The 22,394-nt window shown below is 35.4% G+C and overlaps 3 protein-coding genes and 1 non-coding gene across 5 annotated transcripts in view; 2 read left to right on the forward strand and 2 right to left on the reverse strand.

Moving 5' to 3' along the window:
- Nucleotides 1-792: 792 nt before the first annotated feature.
- On the reverse strand, nucleotides 793-3,113 carry LOC106124618 (epidermal retinol dehydrogenase 2). 2 transcript variants are annotated; one of them, XM_013321474.1, is made up of 5 exons: nucleotides 2,796-2,887; nucleotides 2,444-2,647; nucleotides 1,675-2,004; nucleotides 1,343-1,587; nucleotides 793-1,204 (listed from the first exon to the last, which is right to left on the reverse strand). In XM_013321474.1, the coding sequence occupies exons 1-5, from the start codon at nucleotides 2,814-2,816 to the stop codon at nucleotides 1,012-1,014; spliced, it is 993 nt and encodes a 330-aa protein (XP_013176928.1). In that variant the 5' UTR covers nucleotides 2,817-2,887; the 3' UTR covers nucleotides 793-1,011. The 2 variants fall into 2 exon arrangements, with proteins under 2 accessions (XP_013176928.1, XP_013176929.1); XM_013321475.1 differs by having other exon boundaries at nucleotides 794-1,204; nucleotides 2,884-3,113.
- A 91-nt stretch (nucleotides 3,114-3,204) lies between these two features.
- On the forward strand, nucleotides 3,205-5,242 carry LOC106124619 (protein MEF2BNB homolog). The gene is made up of 3 exons (XM_013321476.1): nucleotides 3,205-3,626; nucleotides 3,695-3,872; nucleotides 4,045-5,242. Exons 1-3 carry the CDS (start codon nucleotides 3,575-3,577, stop codon nucleotides 4,328-4,330), a joined length of 516 nt encoding a protein of 171 aa, XP_013176930.1. The 5' UTR covers nucleotides 3,205-3,574; the 3' UTR covers nucleotides 4,331-5,242.
- A 145-nt stretch (nucleotides 5,243-5,387) lies between these two features.
- The window catches only part of LOC106124617 (ABC transporter A family member 2), a 21,897-nt gene continuing 4,890 nt past the window's right edge, over nucleotides 5,388-22,394 (reverse strand). The window contains exons 5-31 of the mRNA XM_013321473.1: nucleotides 16,029-16,129; nucleotides 15,617-15,796; nucleotides 15,291-15,454; nucleotides 15,073-15,183; nucleotides 14,563-14,686; nucleotides 13,758-13,918; nucleotides 13,407-13,580; nucleotides 13,194-13,259; nucleotides 12,983-13,118; nucleotides 12,463-12,718; nucleotides 12,051-12,139; nucleotides 11,777-11,892; nucleotides 11,182-11,280; nucleotides 10,911-10,996; nucleotides 10,719-10,794; nucleotides 10,473-10,577; nucleotides 10,021-10,173; nucleotides 9,703-9,816; nucleotides 9,306-9,462; nucleotides 9,030-9,152; nucleotides 8,453-8,647; nucleotides 7,993-8,268; nucleotides 7,476-7,717; nucleotides 7,236-7,383; nucleotides 6,850-7,060; nucleotides 6,478-6,679; nucleotides 5,388-6,249 (exon numbers count right to left, since the gene is read on the reverse strand). Coding sequence (XP_013176927.1) covers nucleotides 5,920-6,249; nucleotides 6,478-6,679; nucleotides 6,850-7,060; nucleotides 7,236-7,383; nucleotides 7,476-7,717; nucleotides 7,993-8,268; nucleotides 8,453-8,647; nucleotides 9,030-9,152; nucleotides 9,306-9,462; nucleotides 9,703-9,816; nucleotides 10,021-10,173; nucleotides 10,473-10,577; nucleotides 10,719-10,794; nucleotides 10,911-10,996; nucleotides 11,182-11,280; nucleotides 11,777-11,892; nucleotides 12,051-12,139; nucleotides 12,463-12,718; nucleotides 12,983-13,118; nucleotides 13,194-13,259; nucleotides 13,407-13,580; nucleotides 13,758-13,918; nucleotides 14,563-14,686; nucleotides 15,073-15,183; nucleotides 15,291-15,454; nucleotides 15,617-15,796; nucleotides 16,029-16,129 — 4,195 coding nt within the window. The 3' untranslated portion in view covers nucleotides 5,388-5,919. The remainder of the gene's footprint in view (nucleotides 6,250-6,477; nucleotides 6,680-6,849; nucleotides 7,061-7,235; nucleotides 7,384-7,475; nucleotides 7,718-7,992; nucleotides 8,269-8,452; nucleotides 8,648-9,029; nucleotides 9,153-9,305; nucleotides 9,463-9,702; nucleotides 9,817-10,020; nucleotides 10,174-10,472; nucleotides 10,578-10,718; nucleotides 10,795-10,910; nucleotides 10,997-11,181; nucleotides 11,281-11,776; nucleotides 11,893-12,050; nucleotides 12,140-12,462; nucleotides 12,719-12,982; nucleotides 13,119-13,193; nucleotides 13,260-13,406; nucleotides 13,581-13,757; nucleotides 13,919-14,562; nucleotides 14,687-15,072; nucleotides 15,184-15,290; nucleotides 15,455-15,616; nucleotides 15,797-16,028; nucleotides 16,130-22,394) is intronic.
- Nucleotides 17,082-17,154, forward strand: TRNAF-GAA (transfer RNA phenylalanine (anticodon GAA)). The gene has a single exon. It is a non-coding gene; the product is annotated as a tRNA-Phe (tRNA).

Raw genomic sequence — 22,394 nt, forward strand, 5'->3', positions numbered from 1 at the left:
ATACTCACAACACGAACTATTTTCTAAATGTTTTTAATTGTTTTCTATTACAAAACATAGAAACAAATTGCAAAACGAAAAACACAAGGGTGGCGCTACGGTCACACCGGAACGGAAATTAAATAAATTTTACACATGTTTGACACTTTGACAGACAAAGAACAAGTATGCCGTTAAAGAGCATTTACTATTCTAGCAAATATTACCAGTTGAAAAATGCTGAAAAATATTTGTTTTTATAATAAAAAAAACAGATAATGTTAATATACAAAGAAACTCCCCTTCTTGAGATTATAATATGTATTGAGACAAAATAATGTGCCCGTTTTCAACGAGGTCTTCAAATTATCTAAGTTTGAGTTGTTATAAACATAATAATTTCACAGCCATTGTTTGACCATTGTGTTTGTTTACAAGCATTGTTTTCGACACATTATTTTTTTGTACAAAAGTCTCTATGAAATGACAAAAGTTATAATAGAGATTTCTTTACCATGAGTTTCTAGTACATAATCACTTGTATTGAAACACCTTGTCGTTCATCTTACTAAAATTAACTAGTAACTTTTAGGACTACCCACAAATAAAAAACTATCAAAGATTATTATATTTTAGAACAAATAAACTTTATTTACGGTCATCACAGATAATAAGGAACGTATATGAGCAGTATAATTAAAATTCATAAAAATAAAAAATTAATAATGTCTTAAAATAGCCTCTTAATTAAGAATTATTACATGCATCAGTTCTTGAATTACAAAAAATATATATAATAGTTTAAAACATACTGAATAATGACATGTTACATACAAATTAAGTACAAACATAACTACATAATTAAATATTTACACTGCAATTGGGCTATGTTGAAATGACGTTAAGAGTTTTTAGTCTGTACAAAATCTAGAAGTCCAAAAGTTAAATTAAGAACAATGACAAATGTGTGTCTTTATAAAATATACTTTTAACACATCACATGCAAATTGGTCAAGTTGCTATGTTAATAACTTATGCAAAATCGACTCCCGTATCAAGTAGGTCTCTAATTAATACTGTTGCCTTCCTCGGTAGTATCCTTAGGATGTGGCCAAGGTAGAGAAGATGTTTGGGAACAGATGCTTCCAGGTAATTACGACGTACACTGTCCAATATAGACTTGGCCGCCTTTTCCGGCGTTATTGTTCCAAAATAACTTGATATCCTAAAATGTAAAAAAAAATCATCACAATCACTCTCATGCTTGGTAATGTAAACACTCTTTGGCAACCAACATTTTGCATCCTAAACCAATACAGCACACATCCAACCATTTTAATTCTTATTTTACTGGTATACTAACCTTAATCTTAAATCTGAATTTTCGTCTACAATAAAAGGGTAGATATGTGTCAGTGTGACATATACACCATCAGTCTTGTTGATCCTCAAATGTTCCATCAGTGACTCGGCAAGTCCTTGCACAGCGAACTGCGCTACACTGAAAGGCATCTGATCCTTGATGTAGCTCAGACCCGCTACAGAGGTCAATGCCACTATATGTCCGTGATTTCTTTCTTTCATTTCAGGCATGAAATTTTCTATGAGCTAAAAACAAATTAACTTTTAGATTCTTATAAGAAAGGTCCCCAGGATACTAATTATGTTCAGCATAATTTTACTTATAACCCTTACCCAGAAGTATGAAGTCAATGTGAGGTCCAAAGTCTCATGTATATCTTGCGAGGGTTGAGTCATCAGAGACCGTGGGCTTGGAATACCACAGCAATAAAACAACATGCTCACAAAACCAACATCTTTCTTAACTTGTTCAGACATTTTCATCACATTTTCCTTTCTTATAATATCACATTCATAAATATAAGCTTTTCCACCTCTACTCCTTATCAATTTTACTGTGTCTTCATTATTAGTTACATTTTTATCTACACAAAGAACCACGGCCCCAAGTTCAGATAATTGAATAGCAATTTGGCGACCAACTCCTCGTCCTGATCCTATGATCTGAAAAATAAGAACATATATTATTTATTAAATGATTATAGAATATTAGTTTTAATAATTACCTGCAACTATTACTATCAAGCTAATTAATTTTAATTAACAAATTTAAATTAAAAGTTTACTCATTATTGAGGATATTTATATAGGCTATCTATATTTGAACTATCTACATTTACAATTAACATCTATAACACAAGGCTCAGCCTAAACAATTGATAACAATGCATGTTTTGTCATAACGCACATTGTTATAAAAATATTTAACCAGCTACATCATACTTCATAAGAATGTAAATTTATTGAAAATTTAAATTTTTTACCACCTTCGGTTTCCAGCATTGACAATACACACAATATCAAAAATTCCTACCATATACAGGGTTGTATACATAGTTTATTACTGAACTTTACAAATAAAAGAAATAAGTTTTTTGCTTACCAGTGCTGTCTCAGTCTGTAAAGATTTTAATGGAGGAGGATTAAAGAAACTATACACTGCTTGGAGTATTGCATAGTTAGTGTTAACAACCACCCACATCACATCCACAATTAGAATACAAAGTGAGTAAGAACGGAGTAACATTTTGAATGGAAACATAGGATTCAAAACAGTTCCAATTGTATTCCCCATCAGTTGTGTTCCCTGAAATAGAAAATACATAATTACAATCTATGGCAATCTACTATTAAAAAAAACTATTATCTTTTGTTTGCGGAAAAACAAAATGCAGAGTCAAGTTTCACGTTAATAATAGTTGCTTCAGAAGTAGAAAGATTCATAAAATACTTACTATTTTTAATACAAACTCCATTTTCAATGTAATATTGCACTAACAACTGATACAAATAATTAACGAATGAAGTAAAAGATGACTATACCTTGTCTGTGTGTAAAGTTTAAATGAACTTTAATTATATCGCCCGGAACTCGGTTGCATCACAACGCCAGCTAACATTTCTCTTATCAGCTAATAAGGTTTATTTGATAACGAAACGACAACTCAATGTAATGTAAAATGTAAAATAAAATCTTTGAATTTGACAAATTGACAAATGAGCGGAAGGCCATAGACCAAACAGCTGTTTATAGTGAAGTGCCAGTGAAGTGCTGTCTTAGTACCATAGACGGAAAAAGACAAACATCTACAGGGCAGATCAATGAACCGACTCGCAGCTCAGCTCAATTTGTACTTGCGTTATGATTTGCGTTTAGAGCTGCAAACTGTTCATCGCCAAGCAGCTCTTCGATTCACATATAATTTTCTGAAATGGGCTGTGAGTTGCTAATTTGTTTGTCGAACCGCAGATCAACAATTTGAGTTAATGTGAGCTGAACATTTGAACCGATTCAGAGCTGATTTACAATAGCTATTGGCTACAGTCTGTCGGTTGAGCTGCCAGCTGACATCTGACATTGACATACACCGGACTTGACAATTGGCTTTGTTCAAAAATTATTATAAATTGTTTTGACTTTTACTGTTCTTGATTTAAAGATATACGCAAATATAAATCACATTCAAAAAAATTATTGAATCCACACCAATATTTCGTCATATATATATATAAAATGGCTTTTGTTTACCAAGGTGATTCCGAACTAGAAACCAAGGCTAGAAAAGGTAAGAGTACAAGAATTTTAGTTACCGTTTTGCAACAAAACAACGTATTTTTATGAGTGTAATTTCAGCTGCTGAAAGGATTTCTGAGAACATGCACATAGTAGCAAATGAGCCATCGTTGGCACTCTATAGACTCCAAGAACACGTAAGGAAAGCTCTTCCTCCCATGGTAGAAAGAAGAGTTGAAGTAACTAAATTACAGCATGAGTTGCAAGGAAGATGTTATGATGTTGAATATGCATTGAGGTGAGAAAATAACTTTATTATTAATTAAGATTTTATTGATGTCTTCACTGTCATAAGGATAATTCTATATCCATTATTAAGAGAATACTCATTAAATAAATAACTTAATTAACTTCTATAACTCTATATTCCACTCAGACTTTTTCTACTACACTTTATTGTTATATTTCAGTGCCGTCAAATCTATGGATGGGGCAGCAAACAGTTTTAAGAATATTCAAGAGATGTTGAAGCAATCTATTTATCTTAAGCAACAATTGAAGTATGAGGAAAGTAGGAGAAATAAAAAAGATACCAGTTCTGTCTACAAACGTCTCTCTGCCCATATAGTTTTAGACTTACCGGACTTGTCTGATTTCTCTATGGTTCGTGAAACCACTAATAGGATAGAGAATATGATGGCACATGCCAGAGGTTCAAACAATGAATTGCAAAGATCACACACCACATTACATTAGATTCTTCTTAGTCATAAATTGGTTAAAATAGAAAGGTACTGAAAAATAACATTTTGTAGTAGCTTTGGGTAGCATTTTAGAAAATAGAAATCAACATTTCTCCATAGTATTAGTTAAAATAACTTTGGAAAGAACAAAAGATCACAGGAACTCTCTCAAATCTCATAAAAATAGTGGAGAAAGGAGCTGTGAATTATCATTCTTAGACCGAAAATCTAGATTACTTGTTTCTATATAAAATAGTTAAATCTCGGGATAATACTGTTTAAGTCATGAATATTTCAACTGTCAGAACTAAGCATCTGAAGGGGGTATTACTAAGGTTTTTTGGTGAAAATTATGTACAGTCAAACCTCTATAAGCGAGAACTAGATAATTGAATTTTCCGTCGACCTCAGTAAGCGAGAAAAATATTGCCTTGTCTTTGGTCTATAGCTTATCCAGGTTCAACTGTATTAAGATTTGCTAGTACTGCCTTTCAAGCACAATTGCATTCAAGTCTACCATTAAGTGTTTATGTGCACATTATAATGTAACACCTGGCCGATCTCATTATATTTCTCTATGTATTTATCATTTCTAGCTTATATATAACATGGCTTTATATCATGATCTCATATTAACTACAATATATAAGGTAAGCTTCTAGTCAATTATGTTAAAAGCATTTATACAAAATTGCTTAAAAAAGGTCATTGCTCATTACACTCACCAAGCAGCAATTTGCTGCGGCTTAAATACGGCGTTAAAGCTTGGACAACGAGTAAAAAACGTACATTTTTCTAACATTTCCAGCTTGTGTCTTGCAAAAAGGGAAGGTGTTCTCGTTGTAAATATGTGGATGCCTTGACACGGCGTGGGTCTAATGAGCTATTGAGCTATAATATTAATTTCACAGCAAACTATTTGTTAGTATTATGTATTAAAGCTTAAGAATTATTGGTTAAATTACTGTGGTCTTATGTTTATCAGTATTATGATATCTAGTCAATAAGAAATTAAACAAATTCATGTGTAACTATAACTTTATTTATCAAATAAACAATTATTTATTGCTTCTGTTTTCTTCGCTTTCAAAATCAAATTGGCTTAAAATTAACTAAAAGCTTACGCAAAACTTAACCAACCAAATTCTGCTAACCTTTTATAATAAAATCAAGAGGTCAGTAAAAATTTCATTTCAAGGAAAGTACATATTCACGCCATATGCAATCAGCCTACTCACATTCATATGTACCTATGGTGAGCGATGTTAGCTCTTTCAGGTGGGTTTTCATCTATGTATTTATCTTATTTTAAACACACATATATGGTGATTGGCAAACTTCTATTGTTAATTTTTCTCTTGGGTGAAAGTCATAGCTAATATACCCACCGGCGGGATATCGATGCTGCATCGCGCTTATGCCGTGGAGTGACGGCTGACTTTCAGTGGTGGGTAAATGAGTTATGATCTTAACTCCACAGTAATGGCTCTAGTACACAGTCCTATCATGTTATGTTACTTTTGATTTAGCGTGCGTCTTTTATAGATACAGGACCAACGTGCAGTGGTTCACTTGGTGTTAATTTTTAAATCGTTTGCAATATCATCTTTGGAATATGACGGACCATGGAAGCTCTTTCAATTGAGTTATGTTATATTTCTGTTCGAATGGAATTAACTTATTCAATGTTTCTTGCGTTGGTTTTATCTTTGGCGTGCGCTCGAACCGTTTCCTCAGGAAGGAAAATGCTTCATATTCTTTGACGGCGTGACGCGTTTCGTGCGCTAAGATCCAGTTGTATATGTAATCAATAGGTATCGCTGTTACTATGTAAGTATATACAGTAGCGTTTTCTGCTACCAGCATCTCCAACTTTTCGAAGATCGTCATCCACGTGAGATCTGAATCTAGTATCTGAACATTTACGAGAACCTGGAATTGTAAAAATATCAAATAATATTCTAGTTGTGATTTAGGAATAACAATTTAAAAAGAAAATGATTTTCGGGCAGTTGTCACTTTTGAGCATTGAGGATAAATACAATTTAACCAAAAAAATAAATTAAGTATAGTAATTTATGTGGACTCATCAGAGGCTAGTTTATAATTATTTTAGTCGTTAGTAAAATTTTCAATGAAGCTTACCAGTAGCATACTGACCTCGGACATGTCATTAATAACAAACATATCGAAATATCTGTAGAGCATACTCTTGACGTCGACTTCATCTTTGAGGTGCAGTACGACTGTAAAACCACTGTTACCGCATCGTTCCACCAAAACATCTATATTGTCTATGTCGTAGATTAAACCATGCAGAAGGATGCCTAGTCGGTTCGTCATTGGCAAGTGAGCTTCCACGCTAATGAGTAGCAGACAATTAACATAATAAATAACAGTCATGTCGATAAATACGTGTAGAAACATCTCGGTAGTCTTAGATTTTTATAGTGCAAAAGCCTATTAAAGAATACGTGTTGCGTAGTTTAATTCTGTTCTCAAGTATTAAAGGTAATAAAATTTGTTCCATACCTACTGGAACCAGTAATAATTGCATGCCCTCTTTTCTTCAACTGTCGCAATATAAAGTACATAGCTCTCCTGACAGAATACTTCTGATTTGCTGTGAATTCATCCATAATTAGTATGGGTGGAGCGCCGACCACGGCTGCCGCGAAATGAACTTTGGTGCGTTCCATTTGTTGTAAATCGCCAATATACGTGTTTGCTTTTTCATGCAGATCTGTAAGCAATATGATACAGAAATATCTATCGTAGAACTTAAGGCACATTTCCACAGTACTTACATGTGGAAAGATGCGCCGTAGAAACGTTTGTAATAGCACACTGTGAAAACTTGTTTTTAAATAGAAAAAGAATTATGACTAACACGAACGAATCGATATGGTATAACATACCAAGAGAATCCATGTAATTTTCCACTTCATGTTTGACGTGTTTGATGGGAACGCCGCGCAGTGTTGCGAGTAGCTTCAGGGCTTCAAACACTGTCATCCATGGCGGCAAGGGATTGCGGTTTGAACAGAGTGCAACGTTCCTGGCGTACTGTGAATATAAACTCATTGAAGTACAACTTGTAGTACAATTTCTACTACAAAATTGTATTAGTTGTTAGCAGATTTAAAATATGTAGGTACCTTATGTGGATGCCTGTGTACTTCCCAGGTGGACATTGCCCAGAGCTTGCCATCAGTGGGCATTTTGTATCCTGCCAGTATCTCGCAGAGGTTCCTCCTGCCGTGCAGCACCAGACCCGACACGGCCTTTACTTCCCCCTTCTCCAGGCCCAGGTACAGGTGACGGACTATACATTCACCAATATGCTTCTTTGCCACATCCACTGCGAGTAAATACTCGCCAAATGTTTTAACCCTCAATTCTGTTAAATAATATAACTATAATGTTAAATACATTCATAGGAATGGATGATAATTCAAAACTGTTTTAGTTAGGTATTATAGAGTCAAACACACAGTCTCATATGTATATTTATATCTCAATCAAACATAGTAGAGTAATTTAAAAGTACATTGCAGCCCCATTATTAATCACTAAGGATAGGCTTCGAACCTCCCAGTGGGGACGTATAGTGAGCTGATTATGATAATTAATGCCCCCAGTACACGGTATGTATTAAAAACTGCATAAACTAACTCTTATCTGTTTTAAGAATTTTTTCTTTCTCAACGGCTTCCTCCTTTTCCCTCTGCACTCCAAACGCCAGTTGATCTGACGCATATTTGACATAACACGTCATCTTAACAACTAACATCCATAGATGTTGTATCACCCTGTACTCCCATAACAACAAGATGGTCATAAATATACAGCATGTTGTCAATATTGCCACCAGCTCTATAAGGATTCCATTCTCTTGGTCGAAGAGATAACATCGTCGTTTGAAGCATTGTTGAAGGACACCGCATTTCTCTACATCATGTATATGGAAAAAATTATAATAACTGCCACTGCCGAAATATTGGTGTAAGAACATAGTGTCATCTCTTTCATTTTACATGAAATAAACTGAGACAGTTATCATGATGTGTGTTTCGGCAGGGAAATATCGGCAAGTAAGTAATTAATTTTAATAAATAATAGATTTTATATTTACCGCAACACTTGTGTAATGTTTCCATTGAACAAAGATTTTTTGATTTAAATATACCGCACTCCATATTGTAAAGGAAATTTCTTTTTATTTTAGCATATGCATGCGCCAAGTTGAATTGAGGCGAAAAACTCGAAAATTGTAAAATGTAACTCCACGCATCGCCAAATTGAATTTTGGTTATGATGGCAGTTTCTCCTGTTAGAAAATGTATCATTGGCTTTTAATTAAGTCAAGTTGTTTTTTGACTATTGTTTGAGCTAGCATTCTTGAGTTATCTTTCTACATCATTTCACAATATGTTGGCCCCTGGTGATATATGTAACTAAAGACATTTTACGATTAGATCATGACATTTAAATATATAATATTATTAAATGCGAATGTTTAGATGCATGGATGTTTGTTTGAAGATATCTCTAGAACGGCTGATCGGATCTCGATGAAATTTGGCATAGATGTAGAGCATAGTCTGAAAGAACACATATATTTTACTAATACTTTTTTTTAATATTCCGCTTCGACCTCCTTCGTGGTGTATCTTTATATGTAAGCGTGGTTAACATATGAATTAACTAACCTAACATAATGTTGACAATTATAAAAATCATAGAGTTGAGTGCGGCTTGAGGGCCCAAGCTGAAGAGGTAGGCTTGTGGTATGCTGCCCATTCCATACACAATTATCAATAGTGGGAGTATGGCTGAAATTAAAACACGGATGAGAATTAGTGCTTATTGAGTACGATGTAACTGAAAAGGCAAAATAATATTTATTAAGATTTTCTCCGTCGTAAAATACAAAAGACAGTCGGCGTCTACTTTAAATTACTTTACGGTACTTTGTACTCGCTTACCCAAATCATCAATGTGGAAGTACGTAGGCGGTGTGACAAGGTATATGACAGCGATGGTCAGTGATGTCATGAAGCATACGAGGATGCTGTAGAGCACCAGGTCGCATACGAACATGGTGAACCAGTAACGTACCGGTGAGAAGTTCATAGCGTGGCACTGCCAAATATAATAATAATGCCAAAGTAATAAGTACTTTTAAAAGATTCAACTAAATCTAAAACAGCTTGCCTCATGTAAGAGAAAAACAATTTAGGTTTAAAATCAAAGATTTTTAATTCTGCAAGTTTCAAAAAGCTATTGGAATTATTTAAAATGTAATTAGCTATTGAGTAAGTATCGTTGTATATAAGTTCAGACCTACTAAATCGAGTCTTAAAGAAAGCCTATTGCTTTTACCTGCATATGTCGGATCAATCCATGCTCCTTTGAAGGAATATAGGTGATGTGCAAGATGGTGAGAGTAAGTAGAAATTGCTCCAGCAGTGGGCCCTGCCCAGCGTACGTCAACCACTGTTTAAATTCAAATAATCATGTAATGTTTTACGCCAAAAAAATCAGTTACAAAAATAACAAACCATGTTCGACAATTTCGATATCGTTAGCTAATTTGTCAAATAATTTTACTACTATTTTAGCATCTCATATGAAGCAAATGTAGGTTAACCTTTTATAGTTTTGATAGCTAATGTTTTTCTAACTATGTTACAATCTTACCCGTGCGAGATCCAAGCCTAACGGGTCATCAGTGACTTGTATGGTAGCATCGGTTTTGCCGGTGTAGTGACGTAATAGTGCCATGAAAGTACGAGCGAAAGACCTCGGTGCCGTCCAAGAGTCTTGGTGAGGAGGACTATGAAGAACACGTACCTACAAATTAAAGAGAAGAAGATAACTATACCTATTTCTAGTGTCCGTTAACATTCGATTCTAATTTGCAAATACAAAATTGTCCTAAAAATATAAAACTGCAATTGACACGTCTTGAACTTTACTTCTTCTGTACTTATGTACTTTTGCCAAATTAAGCCTCGTCGATTACTACACCAAGACTTCAAAGACTGTCTGAAAATTCTGCATTTCTTTAAAAAGTATGGTGTTAACGCTAGCCCCATCTTCACATCATCCTTTGCGCTAAAGAGAGTGCGAAAGAGAAAGAGCATTCATACTTTCAGGGTGTTATTCATATCATATATCTCGATGCCATAGGCATACAGGGTGACGTAGTGTTGAGGAGAGTCGATCGCGCGGGTCACGAGGTACTCGGTCAGACTCTACCGACAAATGAAACAATAGACGTACATATATTTTATCTTCTTTTATTTTCTATTAAAAATATGTGAAATCACAATAAGCTATTTTATAATTCGTATGATTTCGTACGTGTTAAAAGTATGTTTTTAAATAATAGCTACCTCTTTTTCAGCCAGTGCTGTATATTCAATGAAATCAATTTCAGCATCTGTAGAATTTGTGTCTGAAAGAATGTAGCTGAAACATTTATATATTTTTTTAGTCTAAATTAAATGAGTCAATTACTAGAACGGGACAAGAGCGTGTAGACAAGATTTGTTATCTTAATATAATATTAATTGAACTGTACTCACTTGTTTGCAACTGAAGTAGCGGCGCTTGAATTATCTAGACGAAGTACCAATGTAGTATTCTGTTTTCTAGATTCAACATTTAAAAGCTATAACCAACAAACAAGCGAGGTAAAATTTAGGTAGCAATTTTAAAGTTAAAATCAAGTTGGAAACTTACAAGCATTAATACTTTTAAACCATGACGTGCCAGATTTGGCTTTTTTTATGTCACAGCTACTTTTTGCAGACTCTAACATATAAAGTGATAGGTAGGTATAACAAAAATACTTACTTCGCCATGTAAAGACTTGCTTGCATCTATCTCTAAGTGAACGAGTAAATCGGATTGTATAATGCCAATTGCAATGCCGGCTAGGGCTGATGACGTCATCTGTTATTAAAAAAAAATTATATCATAAGGTGGCAAACGAGCGAGCGGCCACCTGAAATCGCTGAAATAGCGAAGTGACCGTTGCCCATAGACATACGTAATTGCATATGCGTTGCCTACCATTAATCAACAGAGAGGATGCACAGAAAGAAAATATTTTCCCCTTCCGTGCATCCTCTCATCCGGAAAGTCCACTTCCACTTCTCATCCTTTCCTTATAAGAAAAAGGGTGGGAAGGGAAAGAGGACTAAATTAGGCCTCCGGGACGAATTTATTAAATTATATTAAATGTTTTAGGCCTCTTATACACTAGAGCGTCTCTGGCAGAGTCTGGCTAAGCTATAACTACTAATATTTGTACCCTATTCCCGGTGGGGTCAGTAGAGGTACGCGACTAATTTGAATTTTCTGAATCTGGGTCTTCCTTGTCTCGTGTCATAATAATACTTAAAGATAATTGATAAAATATTTAGAGGTTATCTTGTCAAGTTATTACCATTATTAGAAAGTAGATTTTGTAGTAAGCATAAAATGAATAATATTTTCTTCCGAACGCTTTAATTTGTGATTCACCACAGCAACCTGATCTCTTTCTCTTCCACTGCGGATACTCTAGAAAAACATATGACTAATTAAATAATTTCATCTTATATAATATTTTTATATAAAACAAAAGAATTACAGCAAATTTAAACTCGAGTTTACACTGTCTCTATTTAAAGTTTTGCTTAATATTGTTTTTTTTGCAGTACTAATAATTAAAAGCTTACCAGCAATCTGTATCAAAGCACTTCTTGATAAATTCTGTGGTGCCATTGTTTCATACAGCGGTAATCGTGATTTGGATTCATTGATAGCCCTAATAAAACAACATTCTTCTTAAATATTGAATGTCTATTGTTTATTTCATAGTTCACAATACGAAATAATTTATCATACTTCATACTACATACATAAATGTGAATCTTTAGGTGGATGAATGGATGGATGTTTGTTTGATGGTATCTTCAAAACGGCTACATGGATCTCTCTGAAATTTGGCATAGAGGTGGAGCATAGTGTGAAAGAACACATAGTTTACTTACTATTTTTAATTCTGCACGGGCAGAGTCGGGATTGACTACATTGTCTGCTTATTATTAAACGTATGTCAATGTCATAATACCAGTTGAAGTAACTTACCTATGACAAACTTCTTGCGAATCTGGTACACTAACGTGCATGGAAGTGATGCCATAATCCTTAGTATGTATTGTTAGTTCTTTGATGAAGGCAGCGACGCTGGCAGTGGGGAAGGCGGGTACCATGAGAATGAGAAGGGAGCCTAAATTGGCGCGGACACGTGCTCCGGCCCCCTGCGCCCTGCGCAATATCTCAGGCATTGCCTCATTCTCCAATAATCCCGCTTCGAATGTCAATCTTAAGCGGTATTCCCGACCTATCCAGGTTTAGAATATACACAGCTGTTAGTAATTGTGGTTTACTACTGCTAAACATCATTCATATACAATTGTACAATTGGAGGGATTGGACAACTGTATAATAACTCTATATTAATGTTTTGGTTGGAAGCTCAAGGCGAAACATCGAAATAAGCGAAAAACAGCTGGCAGTAATGCTTTTAAACACTTCGATATAATTATCGGAGGTTAGTTTTTTGGGCATCAAATTCCAGAAAGAAAAGAAGGAGTAGAAGTTGTACCATATTTGAAGAACATGTACGCTGGCGTGCCCCCGAAGATAAGAGTTTTGTCATCAAACAAGAACACTCTATCTGCAAACTCCATTTTAATACTGGTAAAGGAAAACTTCACGATTGTAATATACTTCTTGTATCGCTGAAAAACAAGCAATTTATTAAAAAACTTACTGGTTAAAAAAAAACGAAATTTTAATAAAAAAATTCTCATTACCATTATTTTGTCTTTGATTAATGCGTCATAGACAGGTGTCATTGTAAAATTATCGAGTATAATAATCTGAAATGTACATAATAAAATTACTGTAGTATTTATTATAATATTGATTAACTAATATCATTTATAATACACGAAGAGTTGGCACGTCAGAACTGAGAGAACTCTTCTATGCAACATGCCAACTGAAATGTTGAATTCTAAACCTACTCTGGGCTCCAAAAGCAACGCTATCGCCCAACACAACTGCGCTTGATAATACACATCTAGGTATTTAATTTGTTTATCCTTTACTTCTTCCAAGTCTCCTTCCTTCAGTAGCTGTCTAATACGTACTTGACTGTATTCAATTATGTTTTCATTTGTTTCGTGCCAAAGACAAATCTAAAAAAAAAGACCCATGTAATCAAGAAAATTGAAAATTAACTTATTTTACTTCGTGTAAAAAGTTACGTCTTTCAAACGTAAAATTAAATTTATATATGGTTTATTACTATTAGCTATTATTTCTATCTGTTAGATAAATTGTCATAATTAAACTAACAATATTATGTAAAAAACCTCTAAAAACAAGATGAGATGTTCCTCCACTGTGAGATCTTGTATGAGAAAGTGGTTGCGGTGGCAGAATCCCGTCATGTAGGGTACATTCATGAAATTACTGCCCGGCCTCAGTTCATGCCCCAGCACGTTGATTGTGCCCTTATCCGCGAACGTTAGACCTGGATACCATGACACATAAGTTTGAAATATTATGCATAAAATTCACATCACATTTACATCCTTTCCTTATAACAAGAGGGTGGGGAAGGGTCCAGCAAATTGGCGTCATATATATTTTTTTATATCATAAGGTGGCAAAAGAGCGAGCGGCCACCTGAAATCGCTGAAATAACGAAGTGACAGTTGCCCATAGACTTACGCAATTGCATATGCGTTGCCTACCTTTAATCGACGGAGGAGAGGATGCACAGGAAGAAAATATTTTCCCTTTCCATGCATCCTCTCATCCGGAAAGTCCACTTCCACTTCCCTTCCTTTCCTTATAAAAAAAAGGGAGGGAAAGAGAACTAAGAGGAGTCTTCTACATGGTCGTGGTATTTCACCGGGCGAGCCGGGCCAATTCGTGCGAAGATGTTAAAGCGGGCTCTACCACTGTTAAACTATTCTCTTCTTAAAATCTGACGTAGATAATACGGATAGTTCTCAGTACAAGACCAAAGGAATATATGCATAGAGAAAGAGATACAATAGATTACACTAAGACAAGATATGACAAGACACTTTCAGTATTGCAAGAATTAGTGGCACTTTATTGACAAGTTATATTTTGTGGAAAAATTGTGTATAATTTCAAAAAGTGAACCTGTAAACAGATCGGTGAGAGTGACAATCATCTTGTGATGGATGCGATCGGCTATAATCATGGAGAACTCGCCGCGATACACGTCGAATGTCACATTACTTAGCACCACAGAGCCCATCATGCTCTGAAATAATACATACAAAAATCTATATTTAATTTAAGACATTTAATCCGTTCAAAAACATTGCAACACTTATAACACAATCAAAAAGAGAAAAAATCAAACAAATTACAATGAAGCGTTGCAATTCAGAACAGATAGGGCCTTTGCTCACCTGTGTGTTTATTACCCTGAGGGGCAAAAACACTGATATTCAGCAAAAGCTACGCCCTCAGTACGTCAGTTACAGCAATTAATAACATAAATGAAGTATTACCTACTACTTAATATTCCATTCGTAATTTAAAAAGCGGATCAATGTATAAAAGTATGATTAAACGGTGTACAGGTACCAACCAACTAACATCATGTAATCTTTAACATAACGTAATGTACATAATTGTACATACCTTTGAAACATTTCTAAAACTGATGGCTTTAGCTACAAGTTCATCGACAGCCTGAAGGTTATCCCTTTCGGTTCCAGTCAAAGATTCAATTCGATGCAATTTGTTTATGTCCTGGAAATTAGGAAATTTCGGTTCAAAAGTCATGGTTCTTGATGTGTTGCTGAGTTTTGTTTATACTTATTCGTTTTTTAGTAATTGAAATTTCAATAATATCTCACCGTACTTTTCTTAAATATAACGGTTTTCCAAGGTACTTGTCCCCCTATTGCTTTTTCGAAGCTAATAGTCCTTTGCAACATCATTAATAGAAAAAAGTAAAATGCAATCATTAACAACCATGATAGAATAGGATAGACCAGTGAAACCACGTTATCGAATTCTCCTGTAATTTAAGATATTTTATTTAGGAAATTTATTAAATGTGATGAAAAGAATATACAAATTAATAACAGCGCCATCTATAATTTGTAAAAAAAACGAGTTTACAACTTATTCTCACGTCTCTAAATTCAAACTTTAAATTGTTATTAAATAGACAACTTACGTCCGGTTTGTAGTAAAGCAAATTCATTGAAGGCGTGCACCAGTCCCAATGGTGGCAGGATGACTTGGAGAACGAATGTTAGAGCTTTGTTCTCTATGTCGAATCTGTGATGCACGAGCAACTCCGATATGAACGTCTGCATCAGTGTAAACAGCGTCGTCCACGTGCAGGCTATCCAGGCTGTCGTGAAAAATACTAAGTAAGGTATATCGGTTGAAAGTAAGTTTTCAATGCAAAAAGAAAGGAAATGATATATCTAAATTTATAATGTGCTCCATTTTTGCGCCTGATATTAATTATTAGTGTTAATATTTCTAAACATTTTCATTTATTTTTTTGTAGACGCTTCTTTTAACTTGTCTAAGGTATTCGGAGTCTTCGATTGTTAAATTCGGGATATTTAAAAAAATACCTTTATTATGAAACATGGCCATTATCAGGGCAAGCATGATCAAAACGGTCTTGTAAGCGAGCACGATGATGAAGGCGAAGAGGAGGTGGATCCAGCGGAAGATGATGATGAGGGTGATGCTGGCCAGCAGACATATGGGCACCGCCGTTAGATACGCATACATCAGCCACCCCACGTAGATGGAGGAGAAAGACACGTCGCGGATACGCAGCGACCTCTGGAAACGTCATAAAGCCTATTATTTTATTTTGCTGAGTTCTTTTTATTCATAAAATCCATAAAATCTAGAAATTTATAAAATCTACACCTTGAACTGTGACACGGACTCGGAGACGACGAGGGCTTCGATCTCAAGTACGGTTGGCAGCAGGGCAATCGTGAAGCAGAGCAGAATGCCGGCCAGCGCGCGCTTCACCGCCGGCTGCAGCATCAGCGGTGACACCGGCATTGCCACCAGGCTTAGCTGCAAACGTACACAGAAAGAAAAGTTCCTTCCCGAAAACAAAAGAGTGAAAAAAAATAAAGAAAAATGCAGATAATTGTAGATAGATGGCGCTCTAATAAAATACATATTTGTTATATTTTACATACTCAAAAATCAACTAATAATTATATTAACATTTAGTTGTTAAAAAACTTCAATACGATCTTTTTGTGCTATTTTTTAAGTCCGGGTATCGATGATGCAATTGCTTGTTGACAAACTAGTACGCTTGATGGCGTTGTACTGACAAGGTCAATTGCGGTTGCTGTGCGAATTAAAGAATTGGTACATTCCGAACCAAAAAACGATGTAGTTATTATTATTAACACTCGTTGAACTTACCCATTTAGAGACACACCTATTGAATTTTATATTTTATTATTCTTTACTTTAATTTAAATTATAAAACCTAATCGTTGACGAAGGTTAACTATTTATCTTATTCGATGTACTTTATTCCAAAAAAAAAGAAAATTAAAAAATAACATTAATATCTGGTACATAATTAAGAAATAAGTAATTCCTTCTTCTATTAAGAATGATCTTTATTTTGGCAGTCATAACCAACAGCCGAAATAGCTCAGTTGGGAGAGCGTTAGACTGAAGATCTAAAGGTCCCCGGTTCAATCCCGGGTTTCGGCAGAAAATAACTTTTTGTAATTATATATAACAAATAACATTGTAAATAGAAATTATATTTTAATATGGAATCTCAAACAAGATAAAAGTTTATAAAGGTAAACTATTTAATTTAAATTTTCTGTTACACCTTACTTACAAAGAGATAACAATGGCCTCAAGTAGCAACAAAGAATATAGCTCGATATTTTTGATTATCCCACGAATAGAACTAACTACTTAACGTCACTCTACTGTTGTCACCTACTATGAGGATCATATCTTACTTCAAACTTGGGCGATGTTGTAGAGGCATGTTCGAGTATGGCCTGACTGACGGCGAGCTGGACTGCGAGGAAGCCAGTGCTGAGGTGCTGCTCCGGCGACAGCTTGCCGTCCGACTGGATCTCCAGCCGTGCACGCTCAGAGCTCTTAATACTGAACTTCCAGATGTTATTATCCTTTGAATAGAATTAACCAATAGAGTTTACGTTCAGTACTCTATTTTTGAGACTAACCGTGAGTTTCTGCGTCCAAAATCATAATTTTATTCATAATATTATCTCTATTTTGTCATAGACGAATGACTCCCTGTCTTTGTCATAACGACACGTTTTATACAGAGACATTGGTGTCAGAAACCCAAGGTAAATATCTTATTTCGATGGTCAAAATAATCTAAAATATAGTATGCCAAGTTTTGGATATTATTTTCTCCTGTAATTTAATGTTTAAGTAACAGTGAAACACGTTATAGATTCCGCTCGCATGACAGTTAATACGCTATATCTTGCTTTCTATAGTTTGTGTACGTTAGAACAATATTTGTACTAACACTAGTCTTCCATATAACCCATATAACAGAGTTATTTAACGGCGATCCTTGCGATCTGTTGTACAATAAATTGTTGAGATCATTTTCAGAGCTTCCCGTCAGCACATCTGCAAGATTGTATCGAATTATTTGTTACGTTGAAAATCATAGAGGTGGAGAGGAGAGGAGGTAGAGGAGAGGAGGAATAATTAATTTATACAATTCAATGTACCATTTTCCTAACCATTTCAACTACTATGAAATGAATTTTAAATTCATTGTTAGTACTCGTAATTTTCCTTAATTACAGTAATCTTTTAATTGTAAGATTTGGGTGGGAAAGCAAACAAAATTGGCCTTCCGGCACCTCTCATTAGGGAATACTAAGAATTATATTTTGTTGCGGGTTCTCTCATTATAAAAAGCATCTTTTTAACTGTACTAGTTGTCGCCCGCGAATCCAACCGCGCGAAATTAAAAAAAAATAGTAGCCTATATGTTCGACCAGACTATGTTCTACATTCATGCCAAATTTCATCGAAATCATCGTTGAGCCTTTCCGGAGATGCCTACAAACAAACATCCATCCATTTAAACATTTGTATTTGTAATAATAGTAAGAGTTACTACTTACTAATCTTCAATAGAGCTGCAGCTTTTGTCATGACCAGGTCATAAGGGTTTGTGTTAGGCGCGTATCCGAGAATTGTGTCATTCTGTAATGAGGCGAGTATGGCATCCCCGGTCAGCGGCGGCCCCGGGGCATCTGTGATCGGTGTTAGGAACACCGGCTTCGCTATAAATACTGATGATATAAAAAATACGCCCGCAAACAATGTTTCTATCACCAAGATCGGCCATCTTCTTCTGAAAACAGAACACAGACGTTGATATAGTTTAGTAATATAAATATTAATAAAATTAAAGTGTTAGCATTGATTATTTTTTTCACAATTCGAGTGTATTTGTTTTGCTTATAATAAAAACCCCTTAAATTTCTGGGCATCTATCAGTCGGCAAGTATGTGTTTGTTTTGGGAAATTAAGAGGGAAGATTTTGGCAGGATATTGACTGAAAGTTAGCTGATGAATATGGCTATATAGGCTTTTTTTGTGTTTAATATAACATTTTTCGTCCGTATCTTTTGGGATTAAGTTAGAAAAACTTGGAGAGATGAACTTTTCAAGTGCTTATCACTTTCCACTGCCTAATGTGAATTCGTCTTATTTAATCTCCGTTTTCCTGCCTAAATATGACCGTAAAGAATTTTAACATATATAGTATAGTCTACGATTCTTGGAAAACAAAAAAAATATTCTAATCATATTGATGCATGTTGTACGTTGTGTTGTATCGTATGTTGTACGTTGCATACGTACGGTTAATTTGTGTTTACGGGAAACAAATAATTGACATCAAAAGTTTTGTTTAAATTCCATACACGAATACACTGTTAATCTACACGTTGTGCTTTTCCATTCAGTACGTAGGTAGGCGAATATCTTATACGTCTTTTGAATTTAGGAAATGTTACGGACACACAGAGCACATAACTTTTTGGTTGACCATAAACAAAATAATGTACAACTAACATAGATTCTCTCTGAAAATTATTGCGTTAAAAGTATTCTACAAATAATCTGTAGTCAACCTTGCATTATGGATTGAATTTACTTAATAGAAACGTTGATGTCTTTGTACAAAACTTCTACGGCTTTTTGACTAATTTCTAAAACACAATAACATCGCTTTACCTAAGAAATAATTCCGTGATATGCGTAGGAGTATAAGTACATTCTCTGTGTACTCCTCTTTACTAAGGTCGTAAATACTTACTGTCTTTGAAGGTAAGATTTCCAAATTAGTAGCTTCAAGTGACGCTGCATATGCAGATGTCGGGGTTTTTTAGAATCCATTACAAAAGTCATAAGGAATTATTGATAATTATTAATAATAATCAAATCTGAATGAAATTAACATTTGACAGATAAATGTCATAGTAACTTCAATGTGATTCATTTTTTTTAAAACTGTAAAAAGGTTTAGTAAAGGTAGGTTGGATTTACGGTTATTTTCTGTAGGTTTGTAGACGTACGTTAACATCATCATCATAAACCTGCCCTTATCCCTATTGAGGGTCGGCAAAGTATGTACTACTCCTCCATACATCTCTATCAGCCGTCATATCCGAGTCTACCCCCTTCTTACGCATATCCTCTTTCACACAGTCATTCCATACTTTTTTTGGTCTTCCCCTACCCTTGTAGCCATCCACATTCAATCTCATTACTTTTTTTATCATCATCATCCCTCCGCATAACATGTCCAAACCACGCTAATCTTTTACTCCTCAATTTCTCGATCACTGGCGCTACTTTCAAACTTCCTCTAATGTACACATTTTTAACTTTATCCTTCCTTGTCAAACCACAGATCAAGCTTCTTTCATCCGAACCCTTGGTGGCCCAACATTCAGATCCGTACATTCAGATACGACAGGTAGACGTACGTTAACACGCAATAATAATCTAATCTAATCCAATCTAATCTAATCTAATCTAATCTAATCTAATCTAATCTAATCTAATCTAATCTAATCTAATCTAATCTAATCTAATCTAATCTAATCTAATCTAATCTAATCTAATCTAATCTAATCTCATCTCATCTCACCTCACCATCTAATCTAATCTAATCTAATCTAATCTAATCTAATCTAATCTAATCTAATCTAATCTAATCTAATCTAATCTAATCTAATCTAATCTAATCTAATCTAATCTAATCTAATCTAATCTAATCTGATCTGATCTGATCTGATCTGATCTAATCTAATCTAATCTAATCTAATCTAATCTAATCTAATCTAATCTAATCTAATCTAATCTAATCTAATCTAATCTAATCTAATCTAATCTAATCTAATCTAATCTACCGTTTATAGTATTAGATTTGCGACTTTTTAATTAACTATAGGGTATTTTATGTCTTAGCTAAGACATAGTTTAGATATGAATGCAGAAACTTTGTATTGGCATGTTATAATCTAATCTCACATCACCATCTAATCTAATCTAATCTAATCTCACATCACCATCTAATCTAATCTGATCTGATCTGATCTGATCTGATATGATCTGATCTGATCTGATCTGATCTGATCTGATCTGATCTGATCTGATCTGATCTGATCTGATCTGATCTGATCTGATCTGATCTGATCTGATCTGATCTGATCTGATCTGATCTGATCTGATCTGATCTAATCTAATCTACCGTTTATAGTATTAGATTTGCGACTTTTCATTAACTATAGGGTATTTTATGTCTTAAGAGGTCTACAACCTTTTTTTTATAGTGGGGAAATGCGTTACGCATACCACCGCGCCCTAAGAGGGGAAAGGCGCGGTGGTTATGTCGGACTCTCTCCCGGTTAAGCCGGAAGCCTACCGACTAAATCCCACTGTTTCCCTCATCTCACTGAGCACCGGGACGCGGGCACACGACGCGTATTCGTCACGCGACCCGGTAGTGACTGGCCATGACGCCTCTTCCACGACAGATTCCGCTCAATGCACGTGAGACGGTGCGACCTCGCTACCCTATCTGAGTGGCGGACTTCCCCCCTCCTCTGCGGCGGCTTCGGTTGGGGTCCTGGCTGGACGCCTCCCTCAGCCTCTCCGCATCCTCTTTTTGCGACATCACCTCCTCGCAGAATGTTTGGATGGCCCACCAGGCTCCGTCCGACTCCAACGTCCTCCGAACTACCGTCGGCAGAGAAAGGTCCGGGCCCACTATCGCCACCAGATCTCGCCTTTGCGACGCCCAGGCAGGGCACACCGCCAGCCTGTGCTGAGCCGTGTCAGCAGGACAATCGGCGCAGTGGTGACATTGCGCGGACGGCTCCCTCCCAATCCGGCACAGGTAGCTGCCGAAACAACCATGTCCCGTCAGCACCTGTGCCAGACGGAAGGTTACCGCACCGTGCTCCCTCCTCATCCACGCAACCAGAACTGGGCCGATTGCCCCAACTGTTCTGGCGCCAGCCCTCGGCTCGCGGAGGCGGCATTGCCAGCTGGCCACTGCCGCTTAATACAAGCCTAACTAAATGCTACTGTTTGATAAAAGTATAAAAAGTACATATTGGAAGATTCACATCATGACGTAAAATTCAATCAAAACCACTGTTTCGTGAGTCAATGTTAAAAGTAAATATTATTCCAAATATAAGGTAATCCCCTAAACCAAAAGGTACGCATAGAGTAGGCAACATTTACATAATAACAAACATTACGTACTTAAGTAAAAATAAAAAAAATATGTTTTAGTGTGTAACTTGAAATTGTAAGTTGAGCCTAAATAGTAATAAGGAAAAATATAACATAAACCCCTCACAAACTTCAGATTTAAATTATTAACAAAAATCTTTTATATTTCAATATAAGTACAA

Source organism: Papilio xuthus, unplaced genomic scaffold (assembly GCF_000836235.2).
Source record: "Papilio xuthus unplaced genomic scaffold, Pxut_1.1 DF825946.1, whole genome shotgun sequence".
NCBI lineage: Eukaryota > Metazoa > Arthropoda > Insecta > Lepidoptera > Papilionidae > Papilio > Papilio xuthus.